General features: G+C 46.2%; 1 protein-coding gene across 1 annotated transcript; it reads right to left on the bottom strand.

The window, feature by feature from the left end:
• Positions 1-13,249: 13,249 nt before the first annotated feature.
• RPL9 (ribosomal protein L9) lies at positions 13,250-21,517 on the bottom strand. The gene is made up of 7 exons (XM_077279901.1): positions 21,390-21,517; positions 21,199-21,314; positions 19,983-20,078; positions 18,018-18,150; positions 17,167-17,247; positions 15,154-15,263; positions 13,250-13,304 (listed from the first exon to the last, which is right to left on the bottom strand). Exons 1-6 carry the CDS (start codon positions 21,478-21,480, stop codon positions 15,157-15,159), a joined length of 624 nt encoding a protein of 207 aa, XP_077136016.1. The 5' UTR covers positions 21,481-21,517; the 3' UTR covers positions 13,250-13,304; positions 15,154-15,156.
• Between the last annotated feature and the right edge of the window lie 1,496 nt (positions 21,518-23,013).

Raw genomic sequence — 23,013 nt, 5'->3', positions numbered from 1 at the left:
TCGCGGTGCGTCGGGCCGAAGTTCCCGACGCTAGCGTTGTCTCCGCCGCACAACGGGGGCAGCGGATGCATTTTTCCAGCGCATCCGCTGCCCCATTGTGAGGTGCGGGGAAGTGCGGGGAGGTGGGGGTGGAGTTCCGGCCGCGCATGCGCGGTCGGAAAAAGCGGACCGTCGGGAGCAAAAAACGTTACATGTAACATTTTTTGCTCCCGACGGTCCTCCACAGCACGGCGCAACCGTCGCACGACGGATGCGACGTGTGTCATTGCGTCGCAAATGCGTCGCTAATGTTAGTCAATGCAGAAAAAACGCATCCTGCAAGCACTTTTGCAGGATGCGTTTTTTCGGCAAAACGACGCATTGCGACGTAATGCAGTTAACGCCAGTGTGAAAGTAGCCTAATACAAATTCTGAAGAATCACATATTTATGCACAACATAGCACAGAACAAAAAAAAAAAAAAAAAACATGGATAAGACAGGTGGCATGAAGCAAGAATTACCATGAGTGATAAACAGTTATGTCCATAAATGTTGGGCCAGTTCTTAGATAAGGAATGTTTTATTGTCCTGATTGGGGTCTCTGTTGTGATGACCCCTTATAGTCTGAGGGGCAAATTCCTTAGTTGATGTAAAAAGACATAAATCCATGCGACACATTCATTCCACCACTAAGACAGTCAAAGGTCGTCATCAGTTTATATTCCCAGACTCTTCTGTCTCTCTGTGTTTTGAAGTTACCTTTCAATACAAGTAATTTCATGTCCATAATGCTATGATTTGGGAGACAAAAATGTGTTGCCACAGGTAGATCCATTCTTTTTTCTCTTATTGTATGGCGGTGAGAATTCATTCTTGTTCTAAGCTTTTGCCCTGTCTCCCCCACATACAGGCCCCAAGTTGGACATTTAGTACAATTAATTAAGTACACCACATTAGATGTAATGCAGCTGAAAGTACCTGGGATCTTGTAGTCCTGATGTGAGTTGGGGATCTTTATCTTGTCCGTGGTCATTATAAATGGACAGGTTTTACATTTTTTCTGATTGCAGGGAAAGGTTCCTGCAGCTGTTGGAGAGGACAGGGAGCTCTTGACAATGATGCTTCTTAGATTTGGGGGCTGTCTAAAACACAGTAGTGAGGGGGTCTGGAAAAATGGATTGTAATTGGGCATCTTTTTGTAGTAAAGGTTGTAATTTCCGTGCAGCTCCCCTTAGCACCTCCAGATTTGGATTGTAGGTGACTACTAGAGGTACTCGGTTATTTTCTTCTTTAGCTTTGTAATGTAGCAGGTGATTCCTTGATATTCTGGTGGCTCTTGTAATCTGGTTTTCAATTGTTCTTGGATGGTAGCCCTGATTCAAAAAGGTCTTTGAGGCGACCAAGGTGTTCATCCCTGTCCATTGGGTTGGAACATATACGATTGTATCTGATGGCTTGGCTGTAGACAATGGAGTTTTTTATGTGTTTTGGATGGAAACTGTCCCATTTAAGGTATGTTGGATGGTCGATTGGCTTCTGATACAGGGATGTCTCTATTTTATTGTTCTGCAGCTTAATGATGGTGTCCAAAAAGTTAATTTCAGTGCAGGAGTAGTTGAGTGTCGAGTTGATGGTAGGTTCACCCTACCATCAACTTGACACAACTACTCCTGCACTGAAATTAACTTTTTGGACACCATCATTAAGCTGCAGAACAATAAAATAGAGACATCCCTGTATCAGAAGCCAATCGACCGTCCAACATACCTTAAATGGGACAGTTTCCATCCAAAATACATAAAAAACTCCATTGTCTACAGCCAAGCCATCAGATACAATCGTATATGTTCCAACCCAATGGACAGGGATGAACACCTTGGTCGCCTCAGAAAGACCTTTTTGAATCAGGGCTACCATCCAAGAACAATTGAAAACCAGATTACAAGAGCCACCAGAATATCAAGGAATCACCTGCTACATTACAAAGCTAAAGAAGAAAATAACCGAGTACCTCTAGTAGTCACCTACAATCCAAATCTGGAGGTGCTAAGGGGAGCTGCACGGAAATTACAACCTTTACTACAAAAAGATGCCCGATTACAATCCATTTTCCCAGACCCCCCACTACTGTGTTTTAGACAGCCCCCAAATCTAAGAAGCATCATTGTCAAGAGCTCCCTGTCCTCTCCAACAGCTGCAGGTACCTTTCCCTGCAATCAGAAAAAATGTAAAACCTGTCCATTTATAATGACCACGGACAAGATAAAGATCCCCAACTCACATCAGGACTACAAGATCCCAGGTACTTTCAGCTGCATTACATCTAATGTGGTGTACTTAATTAATTGTACTAAATGTCCAACTGGGGGCCTGTATGTGGGGGAGGCAGGGCAAAAGCTTAGAACAAGAATGAATTCTCACCGCCATACAATAAGAGAAAAAAAGAATGGATCTACCTGTGGCAATACATTTTTGCCTCCCAAATCATAGCATTATGGACATGAAATTACTTGTATTGAAAGGTAACTTCAAAACACAGAGAGACAGAAGAGTCTGGGAATATAAACTGATGACGACCTTTGACTGTCTTAGTGGTAGAATGAATGTGTCGCATGGATTTATGTCTTTTTACATCAACTAAGGAACTTGCCCCTCAGACTATAAGGGGTCATCACAACAGAGACCCCAATCAGGACAATAAAACATTCCTTATCTAAGAACTGGCCCAACATTTATGGACATAACTGTTTATCACTCATGGTAATTCTGCTTCATGCCACCTGTCTTATCCATGTTTTTGGGTTTTTTTTGTTCTGTGCTATGTTGTGCATAAATATGTGATTCTTCAGAATTTGTATTAGTCTATGCCTGATGAAGAGACCTGAGTAGTCTCGAAAGCTTGCAATTTGTTACCATCTTTTCAGTTAGCCATTAAAAGGTATCAACCACTGAGGACTCTCAATTCTAAACATTTTTCACATGGTCATAAGTATTCAGACCCTTTGCTCAGTATTGAGTAGAAGCTCCTTTTGAGCTAGTACAGCTATGAATCTTCTTGGGAATGATGCAACAAGTTTTTCACATCTGGATTTGGGGATCCTCTGCCATTTTTCCTTGCAGGTTTCCGTCAGGTTGGATGGTGAATGTTGGTGGACAGCCATTTTCAGGTCTCTCCAGAGATGCTCAATTGGGTTTAGGTCAGGGCACTGGCTGGGCCAGTCAAGAATGGTCAGAGTTATTCTGAAGCCACTCCTTTGTTATTTTAGCTGTGTGCTTGGGGTCATTGTCTTGTTGGAAGGTGAACCTTCAGCCAAGTCTGAGGTCCAGAGCATTCTGGAAGAGGTTTTCATCCAGGATATCTCTGTACTGGGCCACATTCGTGTTTCCTTCAATGACAACCAGTCGTCCTGTCCCTGCAGCTGAAAATCGTAGTTACTTACCGATGACGGTATTTCTCTGATCCCAAGATGGCACCACGGAGAGAGGGGTCCGCCCCCAGGGACAGGAAACCTACAGGTGAAAAAGGGCGTACCTCTCTCCCACATCAGTTGGATTACAGAGCCTTATACAGAACTTCAGCTGCAACTCAATATTTGTACAAATTAACTTAACCAATTTAACTTAACAGAGGCACCGTGACTAAAGCTAATCATTAATATATTATAATGTGCACACCTGTGTGTGAAAAGGGAGGGAATATACGGGTGCCATCATGGGATCAGAGAAATACCGTTATCGGTAAGTAACTACGATTTTCTCTATCCCCATGATGGCACCACGTAGAGATTTGCATAGATAGTAACTCTTAGGGAGGGACCACTGCCTCTAGAACCCTTCGCCCAAAGGTAGGCTCAGAGGAGGTCAAGTCTAGACGGTAATTTTTGAAAAATGTAGACTGGGAAGACCAAGTGGCCGCTCTACATATCTGTTGTATCGAAGCGCCAGCTCTCTCTGCCCAAGATGATGCCACTGCTCTGGTCGAATGAGCCCTTATATTCTCCGGGATGGCAGTCCCGCAGGATGAGTAGGATAGGGCGATGGCGTCTCTTATCCATCTCGCTAGCGTGGCTTTCGATGCTTTCTGTCCCTTCCGTGGACCCTGGAAGCAGACAAACAGAGCCCTATCCTTTCTGCACTCCCTAGTGGCTGATAGATATTGGACCAGACATCTTTTTACGTCTAGGGTGTGTAGTGTTTTTTCCCCCTCATTTTTAGGGCTGGGACAAAAGGAAGGCAAAGATATCTCTTGCGTTCTATGAAATTGTGACGCTATTTTAGGGAGGTAAGCCGGGTCAGTTTTAAGAATGACTTTGTCCTCGAGTATTTGAGTAAAGGGTGGGCATGCAGATAACGCTTGTATATCGCTGACACGACGAGCCGAGGTTAGGGCCACTAGGAGTGTGGTTTTTAGAGATAAGATCTTTAACGGTACCTCTGCCAGGGGCTCAAAGGGAGGTTTGGTTAGGGCATTTAAAACAAGGTTTAGATCCCAAGGAGGAGAATTGTGGAGGGGAATAGGTCTGGACCTACTTGAGGCTTTAATAAATCTCATGACCCAGCGATCTCTGGCCAAATCATAATTATACAAAGCTCCCAAGGCTGCTACCTGAACCTTTAGAGTGCTTGTAGCTAGACCTTTTTCCAATCCCTTCTGTAGGAACTCAAGAATTTTCCCTATTGGGATTTCCCCGGATGGGTCTGCGCCAGATACTGACATGAATTTTTTCCACACTTTCCCATATATTTTGGTGGTTACGAGTTTCCTACTCTAATAGGGTGGACACTAGATTGGGTGAAAATCCTTTATCACTTAGAAGCTTCCTCTCAAAAGCCAGGCTGTCATGTGTAGATTCTTTACATTGGGGTGAAATACCGGACCCTGAGAAAAAAGTTTCAGAGTGTCTGGTAGAACCCAAGGGCTTGATATGGACATTTTTCTTAGCCAAGAAAACCATATTCTGCGGGGCCAGAATGGAGCTATTACTATCACTGTTGCTCCCTCCTCCCGAATTTTCCTCAGCACTAAGGGGATAAGAGATATCGGAGGGAACGCGTAGGCGAGGTGATAGTTCCAGGGAATTGTTAGGGCGTCTAGAGCTACTGGGCCCCCCCGGGGATCGATTGAGCAGAATGTTTTCACTTTGTGGTTTTGACGGTTCGCGAAAAGGTCTATTTCTGGCAGTCCCCAGAGTTTTACAATTTGACTGAATATCGACTGATTTAGCTCCCACTCCCCCTGTTTTAAGCATGTCCTGCTCAAGAAGTCTGCAGTTTGATTCTCTGAGCCTTTCAAGTGGAGAGCTGTCAAGGACTTTAGACTGTGTTCTGCTATGTGGAAGATGGATTGGGTTACCTCCATCAATGCTCGACACCTGGTACCCCCTTGGTGGTTTAGATATGCAACCACTACCTGGTTGTCCGAAAAGACTTTTACGTGATGGGAGTGAAGAAGATTTAGAAAGTGCGTTAGAGCTAATTTCACCACTAACAGTTCTTTCATGTTTGAAGAAGCTAGCTCTTGACTTTTGCTCCAATTCCCCTGTGCCACTTGATCGTCTATATGTGCTCCCCACCCCCAGGGGCTTGCATCCGTCGTTAGGATTTTTTCCGTCGGAAGTGCCCAAGGAACCTTGGTTAAATTCAGTGGGTCTGCCCACCAAACTAGGGAGTGTATCGTGCTCTGTGAGATACTTAATTGCCCGTCTAAATTTCTGTGCAGAGATATGCTTGAATCTAAAGTCTCCCATTGTAGGTCCCGGGAATGACATTGTGCCCACTGCACAGCCGGGATACAGGCAGTCATAGAGCCCAGCAGGGACATAGCTTTTCTCAGGGTAGTTACTGGGGATACCGTCAACTGTAACACTGCCTGTGTCATTTTTTGAATCTTCCCCTGAGGAAGATAACACTTCTGCGTGATCGAGTCTAGGACTATCCCTAAGTACTCCTGTACTTGGGACGGCACTATTTTGGATTTGGGTATGTTCAGCAGCCAACCTAGACTCGACAGTAAAGCCATGACCAAATCCAACTGTTGTTTGCACTGTTGGAATGAGGTCCCTACCACAAGGAGGTCGTCCAGATAGGGAACTATTAGGACATTCTGTTCCCGTATGTGGGCCATCACTTCTGACATTATTTTCGTGAATACCCGAGGTGCGATGGCTATCCCGAAAGGGAGAGCCCTGAACTGGTAGTGTTTTACTTCCCCCTGGATATTCACTGCCAGTCTGAGATATTTTTGATGATCTTTGTGGATGGGCACATGGTAATATGCGTCTCGTAAGTCTAGAACAGTCATGAAACACGAGGGAAAGAGTATTTTCACGCAAGATTTTATTGTCTCCATTTTGAAATGTTGAATCTCTAGGAAACTGTTTAATCTTTTGAGATTTATGATCGCTCTGTACGATCCGTCCGGTTTCCTGCGGAGGAAGAGGGGAGAGTAGAAGCCCGTGCCTCTTTCCTGGTATGGGACTTCTTGCAACACCCTTCTGGATTAAGTTCAGAATTTCCTCCTGGAGAGCTGACTGTTCGTGTGACTGTTTCTGAGGTGTTACCATGAAGGAATTGCCGGGAGGAATACGGAATTTGAGTCTGAGACCTTCTCGAATTATACCTAATATCCAGGGACTGTTTGAAATTTTTTCCCAGGCTGGAAGAAACTCGGCTAGTCTCCCTTCGACCCGGGGAGTACCTTCATTGTGATTTTTTACTATCCGGAGGGGGGGGGGGGGGTTTGTTGAACAGGAGGCCTCTGTTCTTATTCCTTCTGTCTTCCCATCCATCTTTGTTTCCTTTCGGGGGTCTTCTCCGCATGAATTTTTTGTTCCAAAAGGAACGCCTATAATACTGGTTGGGGAACCCGGGAAAGGATTTGTTCTTATCCCCCACTTTTTCGAGGATGTCGTCCAATGTTGACCCAAACAGGAATTCACCTTCGCAAGGTATTGAGCGAAGTTTGGTCTTCGTTTGAAAGTCCCCCGGCCAGCACTTTAGCCACAGGGCACGTCTCGCGGCGTTTGAGAAAGACGCAGACCTGGCTGCTAATCTAGCCGAATCTACCGATGCGTCGGCCAAGAAGGCTGCCGCACCTTTCATCACAGACACTGAGTTTTGTATTGTCTCTCTTGAGACTTTCCCTTTTAATTGGGAATCCAAGTGCTCGAGCCATACCATTAGGGCACGGGCCGTACAAGTGGCCGCGATGGCTGGTTTTAGACCACCTCCTGCTGCTTCCCAGGAATTTTTTAAGAAAGCGTCAGCTTTTTTGTCCATCGGGTCCTTTAGGGTACCCATGTCCTCGAAAGGCAGGGCAAATTTTTTAGAGGCCTTTGCTATGGCCACATCCAATTTTGGTGCCTTGCTCCAGGATGAGCAGGCTGGGTCATCAAACGGGTATTTTCTCTTGGGGTCAAGAGAACTTTGTCTGTTTTTTTCCATTCTTTTTTGATCAAAGAGAATTTTTTCGTTTATCGGGAATACTCTTCTTTTCTTTTGTTCCAATCCACTGAACATTATATCTTGTGCCGTTCTTTTAAGGCGTTCATCCACCAGACCCATGGTTGATCTGACGGCTTTTACCAGCGCGTCTGTCTCTTCGATAGGGAAGCAACTGCGTCCCCTTTCTGAGGATAGCGAAGAGGTCTCGGATGTTGAGGAATTGCTAGAATCAGATGTTTCACTTTCTGACTCGTCTACACTAGATTCAGGAGATTTGTGACTTTGTTTTTTCTTTGAAGTTTTAATGCCTTTGAGGGCACTCTCCACCTGACTTTTTATTAGCAATTTTAGGTCCGAGGCAAACGCCGGGGATTCCTCCTGAATTGTTTTCTCTATGCAAGAGCCGCATAGCTTTTTCTCCCAGGAGGAAGGTAGCTCTTCTGGACATATAGCACACACTTTGTCCTTCGATTTGCCTGTACATTTTCTTCCCTAGGAGAAAGAGTAACCCCGTATTACATCAGTACTTTCACGTAGATCACTCACCCGCTGTGAATAAGAGATACCGTCTCTGACCTGGGGACTATATCCACTGGATTCGTCACCGGTCGTGTAGTTTTCCCAGAAACCCGGCTGCGTTGTGACCCTGAGCGTCCACTGCTGCTGCGCTGCTGAGAGGAAGTATTTCCCTTGCGTTGTTGCTGTGAGCGCTGGTTCCGCTGTACCTGCACTTGCTGAGGAGACAATTGTGCACTCTCCTGTGCATCTTGCTGCTCCTTGTCACTCAGTGGCCTTCACACTGCGTTTAGTGAAGAGGTGGTTTAATCCACACATTCCCTCTGGAAGTGCTCCTTTTTAAAATTCCCGCTGTCGGAAGTGGTGATCTGCGCATGCGCACGCACTACTTCCGGTCCCGACCACGGGCGCCCTATAGGGAAGATATAATCCGGGACGCCCGCGCGTGCGCTCTAACATTCCGCCTGCCGTCTCTGCCCACACTGTGCTTCCGGTTAGGCGGCCGGCGTTACAGCGGTCCCATGTGTGCCCAGCTTCTGCGCCTGGGACTTTATGGTAGCGTAGCCGCCGCTACCTCCATGTACCGTCAGCGGTACGGAGGCTGTATCGGTGACCGCCGTCACCTGCCTCCTTCCTCCCCCTTTTTTGTTTCCGTGGGGAAGGCAGGCTCGATCCTCCTTCACTGCCTCCCCCCACCACACTCACCCATAGGGCCCGCCGACCCCAGCGGTGGTGCTTCAGGGCCGGAAAAAAGGTAGGGGGGGGGGGGGGGGGGAGAAAAAACCTGCTGGACCCAGCCGTAACAGGGCGCCCCCTGTCAGGAACCGACCAGACCAGCCCCCTGGAATCCCACGAAGAAACCAACTGATGTGGGAGAGAGGTACGCCTTTTTTCACCTGTAGGTTCCCTGTCCCTGGGGGCGGACCCCTCTCTCCGTGGTGCCATCATGGGGATAGAGAAAATCACCCCCATAGAATGTTGCTACCACGTTTCACTGTTGGTATTGTATTGGGCAGGTGATAAGCAGTGACTGGTTTTCTCCACACATGCCGCTTAGAATTTTCACCACCAAGGCTCTTCTCCCACGATTGCTCAGTTTGGCTGGATGGCCAGGTCTAGGAAGAATTCTGGTGGTCCCAAGCTTCTTCCATTTAAGGATTATGGAGGCCACTGTGCTCTTTGGAACCTTGAGTACTGCAGAAATTTTATTGTAACCTTGGCCAGATCTTTGCCTGCCATAATTCTGTCTCTCAGCTCCTTTGACCTCATGATTCTCATTTAGTCTGACATGCACTGTGAGGTCTTATATAGACAGGTGTGTGCCTTTCCAAATCAGGTCCTATCAGTTTAATTAAACACAGCTGGACTCCAATGAAGGAGTAGAACCATCTCAAGAAGGATCACAAGGATATGTACAGCATGTGACTCAAATATGAGTGTCTGAGCAAAGGGTCTGAATAATTATGACCATGTGATATTTGTTTTTATTAAATTTGCAAAAAGTTTCACATTTCCGTTTTTTTTCCAGTCAAGATACTGTGTAGAGTGTACATTAATAAGGAAAAAGATTTTTTTTTTTTAAGTTTACCAAGTGGCTGCAATGAAACAAAGAGAAATGTAAAGGGGTTTGAACACTTCCTGTACCGTGTGTGTGTATATATATATTTTTTTATATATACATACACACGCTGCGCAGAAAAATAAAGGGAACACTTAAACAGTATATAACTCCAAGTAAATCAATCTGTCCACTTAGGAAGCAACACTGTTTGACAATCAATTTTACATGCTGTTGTGCAAATGGAATAGACAACAGATGAAAATTATTGGCAATTATCAAGACACCCTCAATGAAGGAGTGGTTCTGCAGGTGAGGACCACAGACCACATCTCAGTACCAATGCTTTCTGGCTGATGTTTTGGTCACTTTTGAATGTTGGTTGTGCTTTCACACTCGTGGTAGCATGAGACGGACTCTACAACCCACACAAGTGGCTCAAGTAGTGCAGCTCATCCAGGATGGCACATCAATGCGAGCTGTGGTAAGGTTTGCTGTCTGTCAGCGTAGTGTCCAGAAGCTGGAGGCACTACCAGAAGACAGGCCAGTACACCAGGAGACGGGTGGGGCCGTAGGAGGGAAACCCTGCAGCAGGACCGCTACCTAAGCCTTTGTGCGAGGAACACTGCCAGAGCCCTGCAAAATGACCTCCAGCAGGCCACAAATGTGCATGTGTCTGCACAATCTGTTAAGAAACCGACTCCATGAGGATGGTCTGAGTGCCCGACATCCATAGATGGTGGTTGAGCTCACAGCCCAACACTGTGCTGGACACTTGGCATTTGCCACAGAACACCAGGATTGGCAAATTCGCCACTGGCACCCTGTGCTCATCACAGATGAAAGGAGGTGCACACTGAGCACATGTGACAGTCTGGAGATGCCGTGGAGAGTGATCTGCTGCCTGCAACATCCTTCGGCATGACCGGTTTGGCAGTGGTTCAGTAATGGTGTGGGGTGGCATTTCTTTGCAGGGCCGCACAGCCCTCCATGTGCTCGCCAGAGGTAGCCTGACTGCCATTAGGTAGAGATGAGATCCTCAGACCCCTTGTGAGTCCATATGCTGGTGTGGTTGGCCCTGGGTTCATCCTAATGCAGGACAATGCCAGACCTCATGTGGCTGGAGTATGTCAGCAGTTCCTGCAAGATGAAGACATTGAAGCTATGGACTGGCCCGCCCGTTCCCCAGACCTGAGTCTGATTGAACACATCTGGGACATCATGTCTCGCACCATCCACCAACGTCATGTTGCACCCCAGACTGTCCAGGAGTTGGCGGATGCTTTAGTCCAGGTCTGGGAGGAGATCCCTCAGGAGACCATCTGCTGCCTCTTCAGGAGCATGCCCAGGCGTTGTAGGAAGGTCATACAGGCACGTGGAGGACACACTACTGAGCATCATTTCCTTGTCTTGAGGCATTTCCACTGAAGTTGGATCAGCCTGTAACTTCATTTTCCACTTTGATTTAATGCATCATTCCAACTCCAGAAATCCGTGGGATATTAGTTGTGATATACATTGATCACTTTTAGGTTTCATTGTTCTCAACACATTCCACTATGTAATGAATAAAGGTTTACAACTGGAATATTTCATTCAGTGATATCTAGGATGTGGGATCTCCATCTCCGCCGTGCTTAATACTACAACTTGCTAAGGCTACGTTCACATTTGCGGTCAGTGCCGCAGCGTCGGGCGCCGCAGCGGCGCCGCATGCGTCATGCGCCCCTATACTTAACATGGGGGCGCATGGACATGCGTTGTGCTGCGTTTTGCGCCGCATGGCCGCAAGCGTTGGACGCAAGAAACGCTTCAAGTTGCATTTTTTTTGCGTCCAACTTTCGGCCAAAAAGGACGCATGCGGCGCAAAACGCAGCGTTTTAGCGTGCGTTTTGCCGCGTTTTCGTTTGCGTTGTGCGCTGCGGCGCACAACGCAAATGTGAACGTAGCCTTACAGTTCCATCGGTATAGGCAGACTCTTTACCATATGCAGTTTATTATGCTGGTTGGGCAGACCTAGGTCCTATACAGACTAGGTTGGTTATTATAATATAGCCATGTTGTGCCTTGTTAAATTTATTTAATCCTTGTGTATTGTCTTGTCATTGAACACAATTAATTTGAGGTGATCACTATTTGTGGACATATCTCTTGTTCTTTTTTTTAAATGCTTCAGTATAGGATATGTAGCAGCTGATCGCTTTTTACATATTGGTGGTGCCCTCCTGACACCCAGTTACATAGTTATCCCTCCAATTCATTAGTGATACTTCTATAGATGGGAATAAGGCTACTTTCACACTAGCGTCGGGAACAACCCGTCGCTGTGCGTCGGGCCGAGGTTCCCGACGCTAGCGTGGTCTCCGCCGCACAACGGGGGCAGCGGATGCATTTTTCCCACGCATCCGCTGCCCCATTGTGAGGTGCGGGGAAGTGCGGGGAGGTGGGGGCGGAGTTCCGGCCGCGCATGCGCGGTCGGAAAAAGCAGACCGTCGGGAGCAAAAAACGTTACATGTAACGTTTTTTTCTCCCGACGGTCCGCTACCACACGCCCAAGCGTCGCAAAATGGACGCGACGTTTGGCAATGCGTCGCAAATGCGTCGCTAATGTTAGTCTATGACGAAAAAACGTATCCAGCAAGAACTTTTGCTGGATGCGTATTTTCGGCAAAACGACGCATTTGCGACGTATTGCAGTTAACGCTAGTGTGAAAGTAGCCTAACCCCTTGTGAAGGACAGTTTTCACACAGGCGCTAGAACTGAGGCTTCTTATCCCAAAGGGATCACTTTTCAGCAGCCATATAATCAAGACTGATAATTCTAAAGCATACAACAGGATACATCTTTGGCATATGGCGATTGCCACAGAATAACTCAAACCAGGTTACTTTCCCATAGATGTTCGTGAACATATTCAGGCTACATATTCAGTGTGGCTACTGCGAAGCAAAGCTGATTAGCAGCTGAAGATAGATAATTGTCCCTAAACCATGCACAGCGGTATACAATTTAAAAAAATAAATAAATAAAAATGCATAAGATGACACTTATAAATCCCATTCACTTTGGAAATGAAGTGAGCAGCATTTTTTGTTTCTGAAAAATTATGCAGTGTCAAAACGGAACTCCGCTTAAGGCCGGGGTGTCACAACCAATCTCTCCATCCGAGAAAATCGGTCTGATTATGCAAATCACACTGGGATCTGGTTTTCTCGAAGACAGAAAGAAAAACAAAAAAAAAAGCCTTCCCCATTATGCTAGTCTAAAAACTGGGACCACACTGTGGTCAGATTTCCCCCCCCCCCCAAAAAAAAAAAAAAAAAAAAACCCCATAGACATGAATCGGTGAGTGCCATCTGACTGAGCCAAATCGTGCATACTGCAATTTTATTTTCTTCGGAAAAGAAGAAAACAGAATTTAGAACGCTCACTGCTACTAGGCCCGGAATACGTATATATACCTACTTGATAACTGGCCAGTAGCCATTAATGTAAAGGTGGGGTAACAGCCTGACTCGTGGCACTGAACTGCTACTTGTTTCTCAGCAGAACGAGTCCTATTCACACAGGACGATGCCGAGAACAAAGAGCTTTTAAGCAAACTAAGATAATCACCAGCCTGTGTACATTGTTCCATCAGGAAACAAGTAAAGCCTGAACCTATATAAAATGGCTTGTTAGCAGCAGAACAGTCTCCTCCTCAGGCACAAAAACCTCCAAGACGGATATCAAACAGTCACAGGCAAACGCTTAGATAAATGGACTTTATTGAACGCAGCACTCAACTCAGACATCTGAAATTAACCTGAAAAAGAGAAAAAGAAAATATTTAAGTTTGTGGTAATGCCAGAATTTCAGAAGTAAATTATTGAGCATCCAAACATAGTAAGACTTGCTATTTAACACACTTACAGCTCCTACACTGTCAGTCTACCCATAACAATACAGGCCATCATGTAAACTACTTATTCTATGGTATGTAACAATGCTTATAACCAAGAGGAACAGTGCACTGCCGAGGTAATATTACACCTGTGTGCATTACTATCATAAAATTCATAAAATATGGCAATGACAACTACAGCTGGAATTTCAGTAGCCAGTGGTCGGCAGTCAGCCGTCTACATGTGGCTGACAATGTTAAGTGTAACTCTATACACAACTTGATCACTTGGGGTCCAGGTCCCCTAAACTCCACCATTTTATGCTTCTGTGAGCTTCACGTTGCTCCAAAACTAAGGACTCCTTTACCTGAAAGTCTGTGGGACTCTGTTCCAAACTGAGTTCTGCTTTTGTCAAAGACAAGTGAAGAGCACCTGGACCCACAAAAACAGACCTTTTTACATGCCATAGGTAGTAGTTTTGCAAGTAATGGCCCCCAAAAAGATAAAAGTTGGCAGAAACTGCTCATTTCAGCTGGATTAGATAATTGTATATGGGTGCCCCATGGTCATCCCCTGCCAGAAGTGTCAGAGGCCCAAAGTTCGGTCAAGTGGTCCCGTGCAAGACTTGAGTCAGCATGTTTGGCAGATAGCCTACTTATGTCATCTCCCGCCTCGACTACTGCAACATCCTCCTCTGTGGCCTACCTTCTAACTCGCTCGCACCCCTCCAGTCTGTCCTTAACTCTGCTATCCGACTAATTAATCTCTCTCCTCGCTACACTCCTGCTTCCTCTCTCTGCAAATCCCTTTACTGGCTCCCAATTTCCCAGCGTATCCAGTTTAAACTACTAACACTGACCTACAAAGCCATCCATAACCTTTCTCTTCCGTACATTTCCGAACTAATCGCTCAGTATCTTCCCTCACGTAACCCCCGGTCCTCCCAAGACCTCCTTCTCTCCTCCACGCTTATTCGCTCCTTACTAGTGAAGAGCGAGTGTACTCGTTGTTCGGGTGACATCCGAGTATTTATGACTGCTCGGAGATTAAGTTTTCATCTCCTCAGCAGCATGATTTACAGCTACTAGCCAGCTTGATTACATGTGGGGATTCCCTAGCAACCAGGCAACACCCACATGTACTCAGCCTGGCTAGTAGCTGTAAATCATTCAGCTGCCGTGATGAAAACTAAATCTCCGAACACTAACAAATACTCGGAGGTCACCCGAGCAACAAGTACACTCGCTCATCACTACTCCTTACCCAATCGCCTCCAAGACTTCTCCCGAATATCCCCCATCCTCTGGAATTCTGTGCCCCAACACGTCCGGTTATCCACCACATTTGGATCATTCAAAAGAAATCTGAAAACCCATCTCTTCAAAGAAACTTACAACCTGTAATGACCACACGGCCACCTCAACACCATCGGAAATACTGCAACCCCAACCTACTGTCTCCTTCCCTATAATCCTGTAGAATGTAAGCCCACAAGGGCAGGGTCATCAAACCTCTGTATCAGTCTGTCATTGTTAGTTTTATTTACTGTTATTGATATTTTGTATTTTGATGTAACCCCGTCCAATGTACAGCACCATGGAATTAATGGTGCTATATAAATAAATAATAAATAATACTTATGTGTATGGCCAGCTTAGATATAGAATTAGTGATTACTGGGACATTATATACAGACAAGTCTATACAGGCCTTCACACCTAACATTACATGTCACCATAATGTCACTATGTACAGAACCTTGCAACTTACCTCTTAATCTTCAGACTGCTGAACTGTTCCTTTCTCGGAGACATAGATGCCGTCCAAGAACTTTCTGATATCCTTGTTCTTCACTGTAGTTGCTTGTTGGATCAAAGCAGCTAAAAGAAAACATGCAACATTTAAATCCAGACATCCTCTGACACCGCACACGGAGGCAGGACGTGGACTATGTTCACGCATTTTTCGCAGCTTTTTTTTTTTCTTTTTACTGTCTTTCTGCAGCAAAGAAGCCGCATTTTAGTGTTATAGCAAAAGCTATGTGATTTCAGAAATGTCGTGCACACGGCTTTTTCTCCTGATTTAATCAGGTAACTGCAGTAGTTATTTTAGTCTGCAGCTTTTTAGAAAGCAATGAAAGTGCAAAAATGGGGCAAAAACAAAAAACCACCACCGGAAACCGGTATCACGGCATATTTTTTTTCTGTGTGAATAAAACAAACTTGAACTAAGGGTATGTGCACACTTTCAGGATTTGCAGCAGAAAATTCTCCTACAAATCCTGATGTGTTGGCAGGAAGAACATGCATTTTTTCCATGCTTTTTTTGTTCCAAATTTTTCCACCACTCATTTATATGGACAAAATCTGCAGCCAAAATTTTCAAAAGAATTGACATGCTGAATATATAAATCTGACCCAAATCCGCAAGGAAAAAAAATAAGCAAATGTGCATTAACCTCCAGGAATCTCACTTGGATGGTGATCAGAAAAACCAGAGAAACGCAAAATGTGCAGAGACTCATACTGCAGACAAAGCACACACATAACCAGTCCCTAGAAATCAAGCAGCAAAACCTGCGTTTTGTACACAGCGTTTTTACGGCCGGGAGAGCAGGTTTTGGTTGCATGGTCTTATAACATTTACATATTTTTCTTTTTCCAGGTGAAGACTATAGCTTGAGTTTCCGCTAAAAAAAAAAAAAAAAAAAAGTACATGACAACCTTAAATAGGGTATTTCACAGACACAAACTCCTATCCACTGGGGGGGCCATCAGCCAATATTCCCAAAAATCCGCTGTGGAAAATGAGAAACTACTGCTCTACTCAGTGTAGGAAAAATATTGATCTGCCGATGGAGCCATGTGAGCCTCGTCTTTTGTGGAGTAAGTTTTTCATTACACAATTTTGGAATAAGTACAATGTTTTGATCGCTTCTAATTGCATTTTTTTGTTGTTGCAGAAGTTACAATGAACCTAGTGGCAGCAGCATGCACCCACAGTCTATGTCCCCCAATGAGGCGAAGGAGAAAAATCGCAATTCTAGAGGTTCCATTTTTTTTTATACTTTAGATTCCAGAGAGGACTTGAACATGCAAATAGACCGTATCTAGTTAAAAGTATGTTCTATCAACCTTACACAGTGTGGTATAGGAGGGCCAAAGACAGCCACGGGCAGGCAGCTATGGCGACCCATCCGTCCCCCTCGATCATGCTGCAGTTACACGGGCGTCATTAACATTTGCCAACATTCTCCACCACTGTTGGATCATCCAGAAGTAAAACCTGTGTTTTGGCAGAAATCAGTCTTCACACCTGAGCCGGATGCAGCGACTTGTCCCAGCCGGCAAAAGCTCTGTACAAAATCCCTAAAGCTGGTCCTAACCGGGAGCTGGAATCTGGCTGCCATACGGACATTAGAATTATGTGATTATCGGTCACAAATGATCCTTACTGGCCAAAATACTTTGCTGATCAATTTGAATTGAAAACAGATTTACATCCTCAAGTCTCAATAATGACCCATAATATTTTACCGATCCTTGGCCAGTTTTAAATGGCTCCAATACAATACAGCGGGACACTTTTCCACAAGATTGTTAAAGCAGTCAGCCATACTCCCGCTGGTTCACAATGTAAATCACCAAAGTAAAAAGTCCCAGGCATTCACTGAAGTAAAAAGTGCCTTAATGCCAAAGCCTATAAGCAATGATGATTGTGGCCATTCACTTACATTTTCAACACCCCGTCATCTACACATTAACACCAGAATATACAACTTACCGGAGTTTGACACCAACTCAATGTCATTGCCTTCAAGAACAAGTTCATCCTTCTGGGCTTGGGACAGAGCACAGACAACACCTACAAGAAAAGAGAACACATTATATAGTTACACATAGTGAGATCCTGGATACGCACAACGCAATCCTGAAAAATATAGGAGATGCATAGCAATGAGCAAAGGCGCTGTTCACATTGGCATCATGGATGCCATAAATACTATGCTGGATCAGTCTTACAGTAAATCGGAACTGACACCAACAACATTACACACTCAAGTGGTTCCATGTTTGGATGGCGAGAATGAAATGCATGCAAAATCCTGAACAAAAGGTTATAAGGCAAAAATACAAAGCCCAATTCCTGTGGTCAGCATTAGCGATGGCTCAAGTGCTCATCAGGCAATTTTACAGGATAACAGAGGCAGCCGAGGTCTATAGGAGAGACTGGACCAGAAGAAGTTTTTGTTTTATATCAGGAGCTGCATGAAAGCAGTGACTTTCTCCACTGAGTATTTCTTCAAAATTCTTCAGAGGGAAAAAAAAAAAAAAAAAGACTCCCTCATTAAACAGCAAAACTGATTTCCCTTATGAATCAGGAAATTTTTTTTATTTAAAGCAGTTTTTGGAGCCATTGCACAAAAAAATAAATAAATTCTAAAAATAACTGCAACAGCTCTACATTGCATAGCAGCAATTGTCACGTACCACAAACTTAGAATAACCGACAGATACTGAAGCAAATATATGACCAGATGCAGAAAATCGATGGTGACCCAAACAGATAATTTGAGCAGTGAATTGAAAAGGCCTCTAATATAACCGGACGTCCGGTGTCTGCTCTGCACATACCTGCTCTCATGCGCACCCGGCGGATGTACTTTTCTCCCAAGAAGTTTCTTATCTCCACGAGTGCCCCATTTTCCTGGATAACTACGTTAATTGGAAAGTGAGCGTACACTGATCTCATCTTGTAACGAAAACCCTAGGAGACAATGAGCACAGGATAAATATTACAGCAGGAACTTTTTAAGCTTTTACTGCAGGTAGCTTCCGTGACTTACAATCCAGCAGTATTTGGACTAGTCAGATGCAATGTATACATGGACTACAATACATGGAATCCTAGCTCAGATATGTGCCATAAGGCTGGGCCCTTTATCCTTCTCCTAGCCATGCTGTTAATAGGCTGGGCCCTTTATCCCTCTCCTAGACATGCTGTAAATAGGCTGGGACCTTTAACCCTGTCCAAGACATGCCATAAATAGGCTGGCACCTTTATCCCTCTCCTACACATGCCGTAAATAGGCTGGGACCTTTATCCCTCTCCTAGACATGCCGTAAATAGGCTGGGACCTTTATCCCTCTATTAGACATGCTGTAATTATGCTGGGACCTTTATCCCTCTCCTAGACATGCTGTAATTATGCTGGGACCTTTATCCCTCTCCTAGACATGCGGTAAATAGGCTGGGACCTTTATCCCTGTCCAAGACACGCTGTAAATAGGCTGGGACCTTTATCCCTCTCCTAGACATGCCGTAAATAGGCTGGGACCTTTATCCCTCTCCTAGACATGCCGTAAATAGGCTGGGACCTTTATCCCTCTCCTAGACACGCTGTAAATAGGCTGGGACCTTTATCCCTCTCCTAGACATGCTGTAAATAGGCTGGGACCTTTATCCCTCTCCTAGACATGCGGTAAATAGGCTGGGACCTTTATCCCTGTCCAAGACACGCTGTAAATAGGCTGGGACCTTTATCCCTCTCCTAGACATGCCGTAAATAGGCTGGGACCTTTATCCCTCTCCTAGACATGCCGTAAATAGGCTGGGACCTTTATCCCTCTCCTAGACACGCTGTAAATAGGCTGGGACCTTTATCCCTCTCCTAGACACGCTGTAAATAGGCTGGGACCTTTATCCCTGTCCAAGACATGCTGTAATTATGCTGGGACCTTTATCCCTCTCCTAGACATGCTGTAAATAGGCTGGGACCTTTATCCCTGTCCAAGACACGCTGTAAATAGGCTGGGACCTTTATCCCTCTCCTAGACATGCTGTAAATAGGCTGGGACCTTTATCCCTCTCCTAGACATGCTGTAAATAGGCTGGGACCTTTAACCCTGTCCAAGACATGCCAAACAGGCTGGGACCTTTAACCCTCTCCTAGACATGCCGTAAATAGGCTGGGACCTTTATCCCTCTCCTAGACATGCTGTAAATAGGCTGGTACATTTATCCCTCTCCTAGACATGTCAAACATCTAAGGTGAGAACGCTCCGAGCCCACAGCTACTGTACAATGTCAGAGAATAGACACCAGTGTGTACATATATAACAGTCTGCTGACTGAATTTAGTAGTGGAAAAGTCTTTAGAAGGTTCTGCTCATATTTTCTTCAGGAGTGAATTGAACCTATGCCTCCCAGTTTTTTGCTTGCAGGGGGAGGTGTGCTCCTCATTCCCACATGATGACAGTACGAACCAACGGCACGATCATGATGTTGGCCTGAACTGTGTGCTTTGCGGCGCTGCAGAGGACACTGCCTTTTCAGCAGTGGATATGCTCTGGGGCACTGAGGCTGGCCAGATAGTCAAGATTGAGAGCAGGCTCTGTTGGGAAGGAATGTAAAGCGCTGCGCTCCATAGCTAATAGACCGTCCACTGCTGATAGACTGCAGAGGTGGACGGCAATGAGCCATTAACCAAATTAAAACTCCCTCTAATCTTAAAAACAGAGAGGTTTTTTAACAAGTAAATTGCACACGTGAAAAAAAGATTACCTTCAGCAGATGAAGCGCTGTGCACTTTAACTCACCAGAGTGACTCCCTTGATCATGTTCTGCACATGGCTGCAGATTGTGCGCACCGTGGCCAGCTCCTTCCTGTTTCCCCACCATTTGTCTACACGGAGCTGAAAGAGAAGCAACCAGGCAGCATGTCAGTACAGCTTAAGATAGCAGCTAAGGAGACACAAAACCAACATGGCAGAGGCGGCGACTGGCTGACAAAGTCCTGTGTCAATGGCACGTCATTGTTACAGACCAACAAAAACGGCCGATCACATGACTGCGAATATGCGATATGCACACGGAATATTTCAATGCAAGTCATGTCATGAGGATGTTACAGACATGAGATTATAAAATGGTAGTATTCAACAATCCTGCATGGGTTTTCCATGTTCTGCACACCAATGGCATGTCCATGTAATATAAAATAAGCTGGCACCTGCCTCATCCAGCGCGGCCTGTCCACTCCTAACGCAGCCATTAATCACAGCCTTTATCCGTCACATTCACTGCTGGTGTGAGGTCACCGATGCCGCTGGTAAACAATGGGGAAACGGCAGAAATGCAGCTCTGCACTGTCATACAGTAGGCAGCAGCTTATGTTATGTGAAACACAGACATGCCATCAGCATACAGAAAACCCCTTTAAGAAGTTGTCCAGACTCCGGAAAAAGTCTGCAGTCACTATGACTGTATACTGCTGAATCATGACATTGTGATAGAGGATCTCCGTCACGATTCCCTGGTATTGCGGCTGCGAGGGGGCGGCCTTAATACTGCATGTACGCAATTTGCAGACTTATGGCCGCAAGGCAACTAGACGAGTTCAGCTTCTCTCACTGTAAGTGAAGGAAACCGAACGAGACTAGTCGTCATGTGACCACACGTATGGATAACGCATGCAAGCAATCATGTGACTTCTGAGCGTGGTAATGCCTGGGGAATCGTCACAGTGATCAGCGCCAGCAGTATGAAGTCACAGTGACTGCAGACCTCTGTCCAAAGTCAGGATCTCAGAAGAATGCTTGAAGCAGTGAACGTGTTAAAATAACCAACACAAACTTGTTAAATCCTCTGTCGATCTGGTGGTTCCACTGGTCAACCACTGATGACTGGGGTCTTGTAAGACATGTAGACATTACTTAGGACAGCAGTCACGTACATGTTTGAATGTCACCACTGCTGAACAGTTCACAAGGACCGGATAAAAACGTAACGTCCTGGCGATCTCCTAATACTCACCCTCCTCTTCTTCCTGCCCAGCAAGCACAATTCCACATTGATGTGGTTGAAGTTTCTCTGCAGGCTTCCTCTGGGCCCCTTCACAGTAACTGTGCGGCCCCTCAAGGAAATATTAACTATAAAGAAAAAGAAGTCTGTAAGAACGCGACTTATTAGACAGAACACGACATGTCCACATAAGAGACACTCACCCTTGTCAGGGATGTCAACAGTCTGGTTGCTGAGAATGGTCTTCATTCTGGAAGAGCACAAGATGAGAAGAGCCATTAGCCCACCATACATGGATCAGCTGCACTTTAACACCCACCCAAGTGGACATCATTAAAAAGCAACTTTATACAACTAAAGGTTTGCAGCATCCTGGGAGTAGTAGTTCCACAACAGGTGTAGAGTCAGAGCTTAAGGCTTTCCTTGGAGGAGACAATTGACGAACAAGTTTTCATAGTAACACGTTCCAGGCCCATGTAAACCCGAGCACAATGCTAGTCCACTGGGCAATGCGCTGTCCATGTATATACGTTGTCATTCTCGGCAGCATGTTGCCTGGTGGAGGTCGTGATGTGCTACCGATAACATGCACATATACAGGGACAGTGCACCTGATTAGTGATCTTTCCATTACAGTTATTGCTCGTTGTCCTGTGTGACCAGTCCAACGACTCAGCATCTAGTCCATGGCTGCTGGTTACTGGCCTGAACTTGCCGCTGTCTATTGGCCATTGCAGGTATTACACAAAGGACAGAAGGTGCCACCCTGACACCATGTTGTGCCCAGCAGGCTGGCATCAGACAAAACAGCAGCTGAAGGCTACACAGCAAGACATTAGTACGGCGAAATTAGCATTTATTTCAGGGTGAGGGATCAGATCCCATATTGAGAGCGCGCAGATCAGCAATGAGGACACATGGATCAGATGACCATCAGGTAACTAGGACGCCCACCCCAGTGCCATAAGTGTTCTCTGTAAGCTGCATTAGATCCCCCAGTTCCCTGCACCGTGACGAGCCTGTGCCACCCAGATCCCTGCACCGTGACGAGCCTGTGCCACCCCAGGTCCCTGCACCAAGATGAGCCTGTGCCACCCCAGGTCCCTGCACCAAGATGAGCCTGTGCCACCCCAGGTCCCTGCACCAAGATGAGCCTGTGCCACCCCAGGTCCCTGCACCAAGATGAGCCTGTGCCACCCCAGGTCCCTGCACCAAGATGAGCCTGTGCCACCCCAGGTCCCTGCACCAAGATGAGCCTGTGCCACCCCAGGTCCCTGCACCAACATGAGCCTGTGCCACCCCAGGTCCCTGCACCAACATGAGCCTGTGCCACCCCAGGTCCCTGCACCAACATGAGCCTGTGCCACCCCAGGTCCCTGCACCAACATGAGCCTGTGCCATCCCAGGTCCCTGCACCAAGATAAGCCTGTGCCACCCAAGGTCCCTGCACCATGGTGAGCCTGTGCCTGCCCAGGTCCCTGCACCATGGTGAGCCTGTGCCTGCCCAGGTCCCTGCACCAAGATGAGCCTGTGCCACCCCAGATCCCTGCACCATGACGAGCCTGTGCCACCCCAGATCCCTGCACCATGACGAGCCTGTGCCACCCGAGATCCCTGCACCATGACGAGCCTGTGCCACCCCAGATCCCTGCACCATGACGAGCCTGTGCCACCCAAGGTCCCTGCACCAAGATGAGCCTGCGCCACCCCAGATCCCTGCACCATGACGAGCCTGTGCCCAAGGTCCCTACACCATGGTGAGCCTGTGCCCAAGGTCCCTACACCATGGTGAGCCTGTGCCCAAGGTCCCTACACCATGGTGAGCCT

Source organism: Ranitomeya variabilis, chromosome 1 (genome assembly GCF_051348905.1).
Source record: "Ranitomeya variabilis isolate aRanVar5 chromosome 1, aRanVar5.hap1, whole genome shotgun sequence".
Taxonomy (NCBI): domain Eukaryota; kingdom Metazoa; phylum Chordata; class Amphibia; order Anura; family Dendrobatidae; genus Ranitomeya; species Ranitomeya variabilis.
The sequence above is the reverse complement of the archived record's forward strand: the minus strand, read 5'-3'. Positions and strand labels throughout refer to the sequence as shown.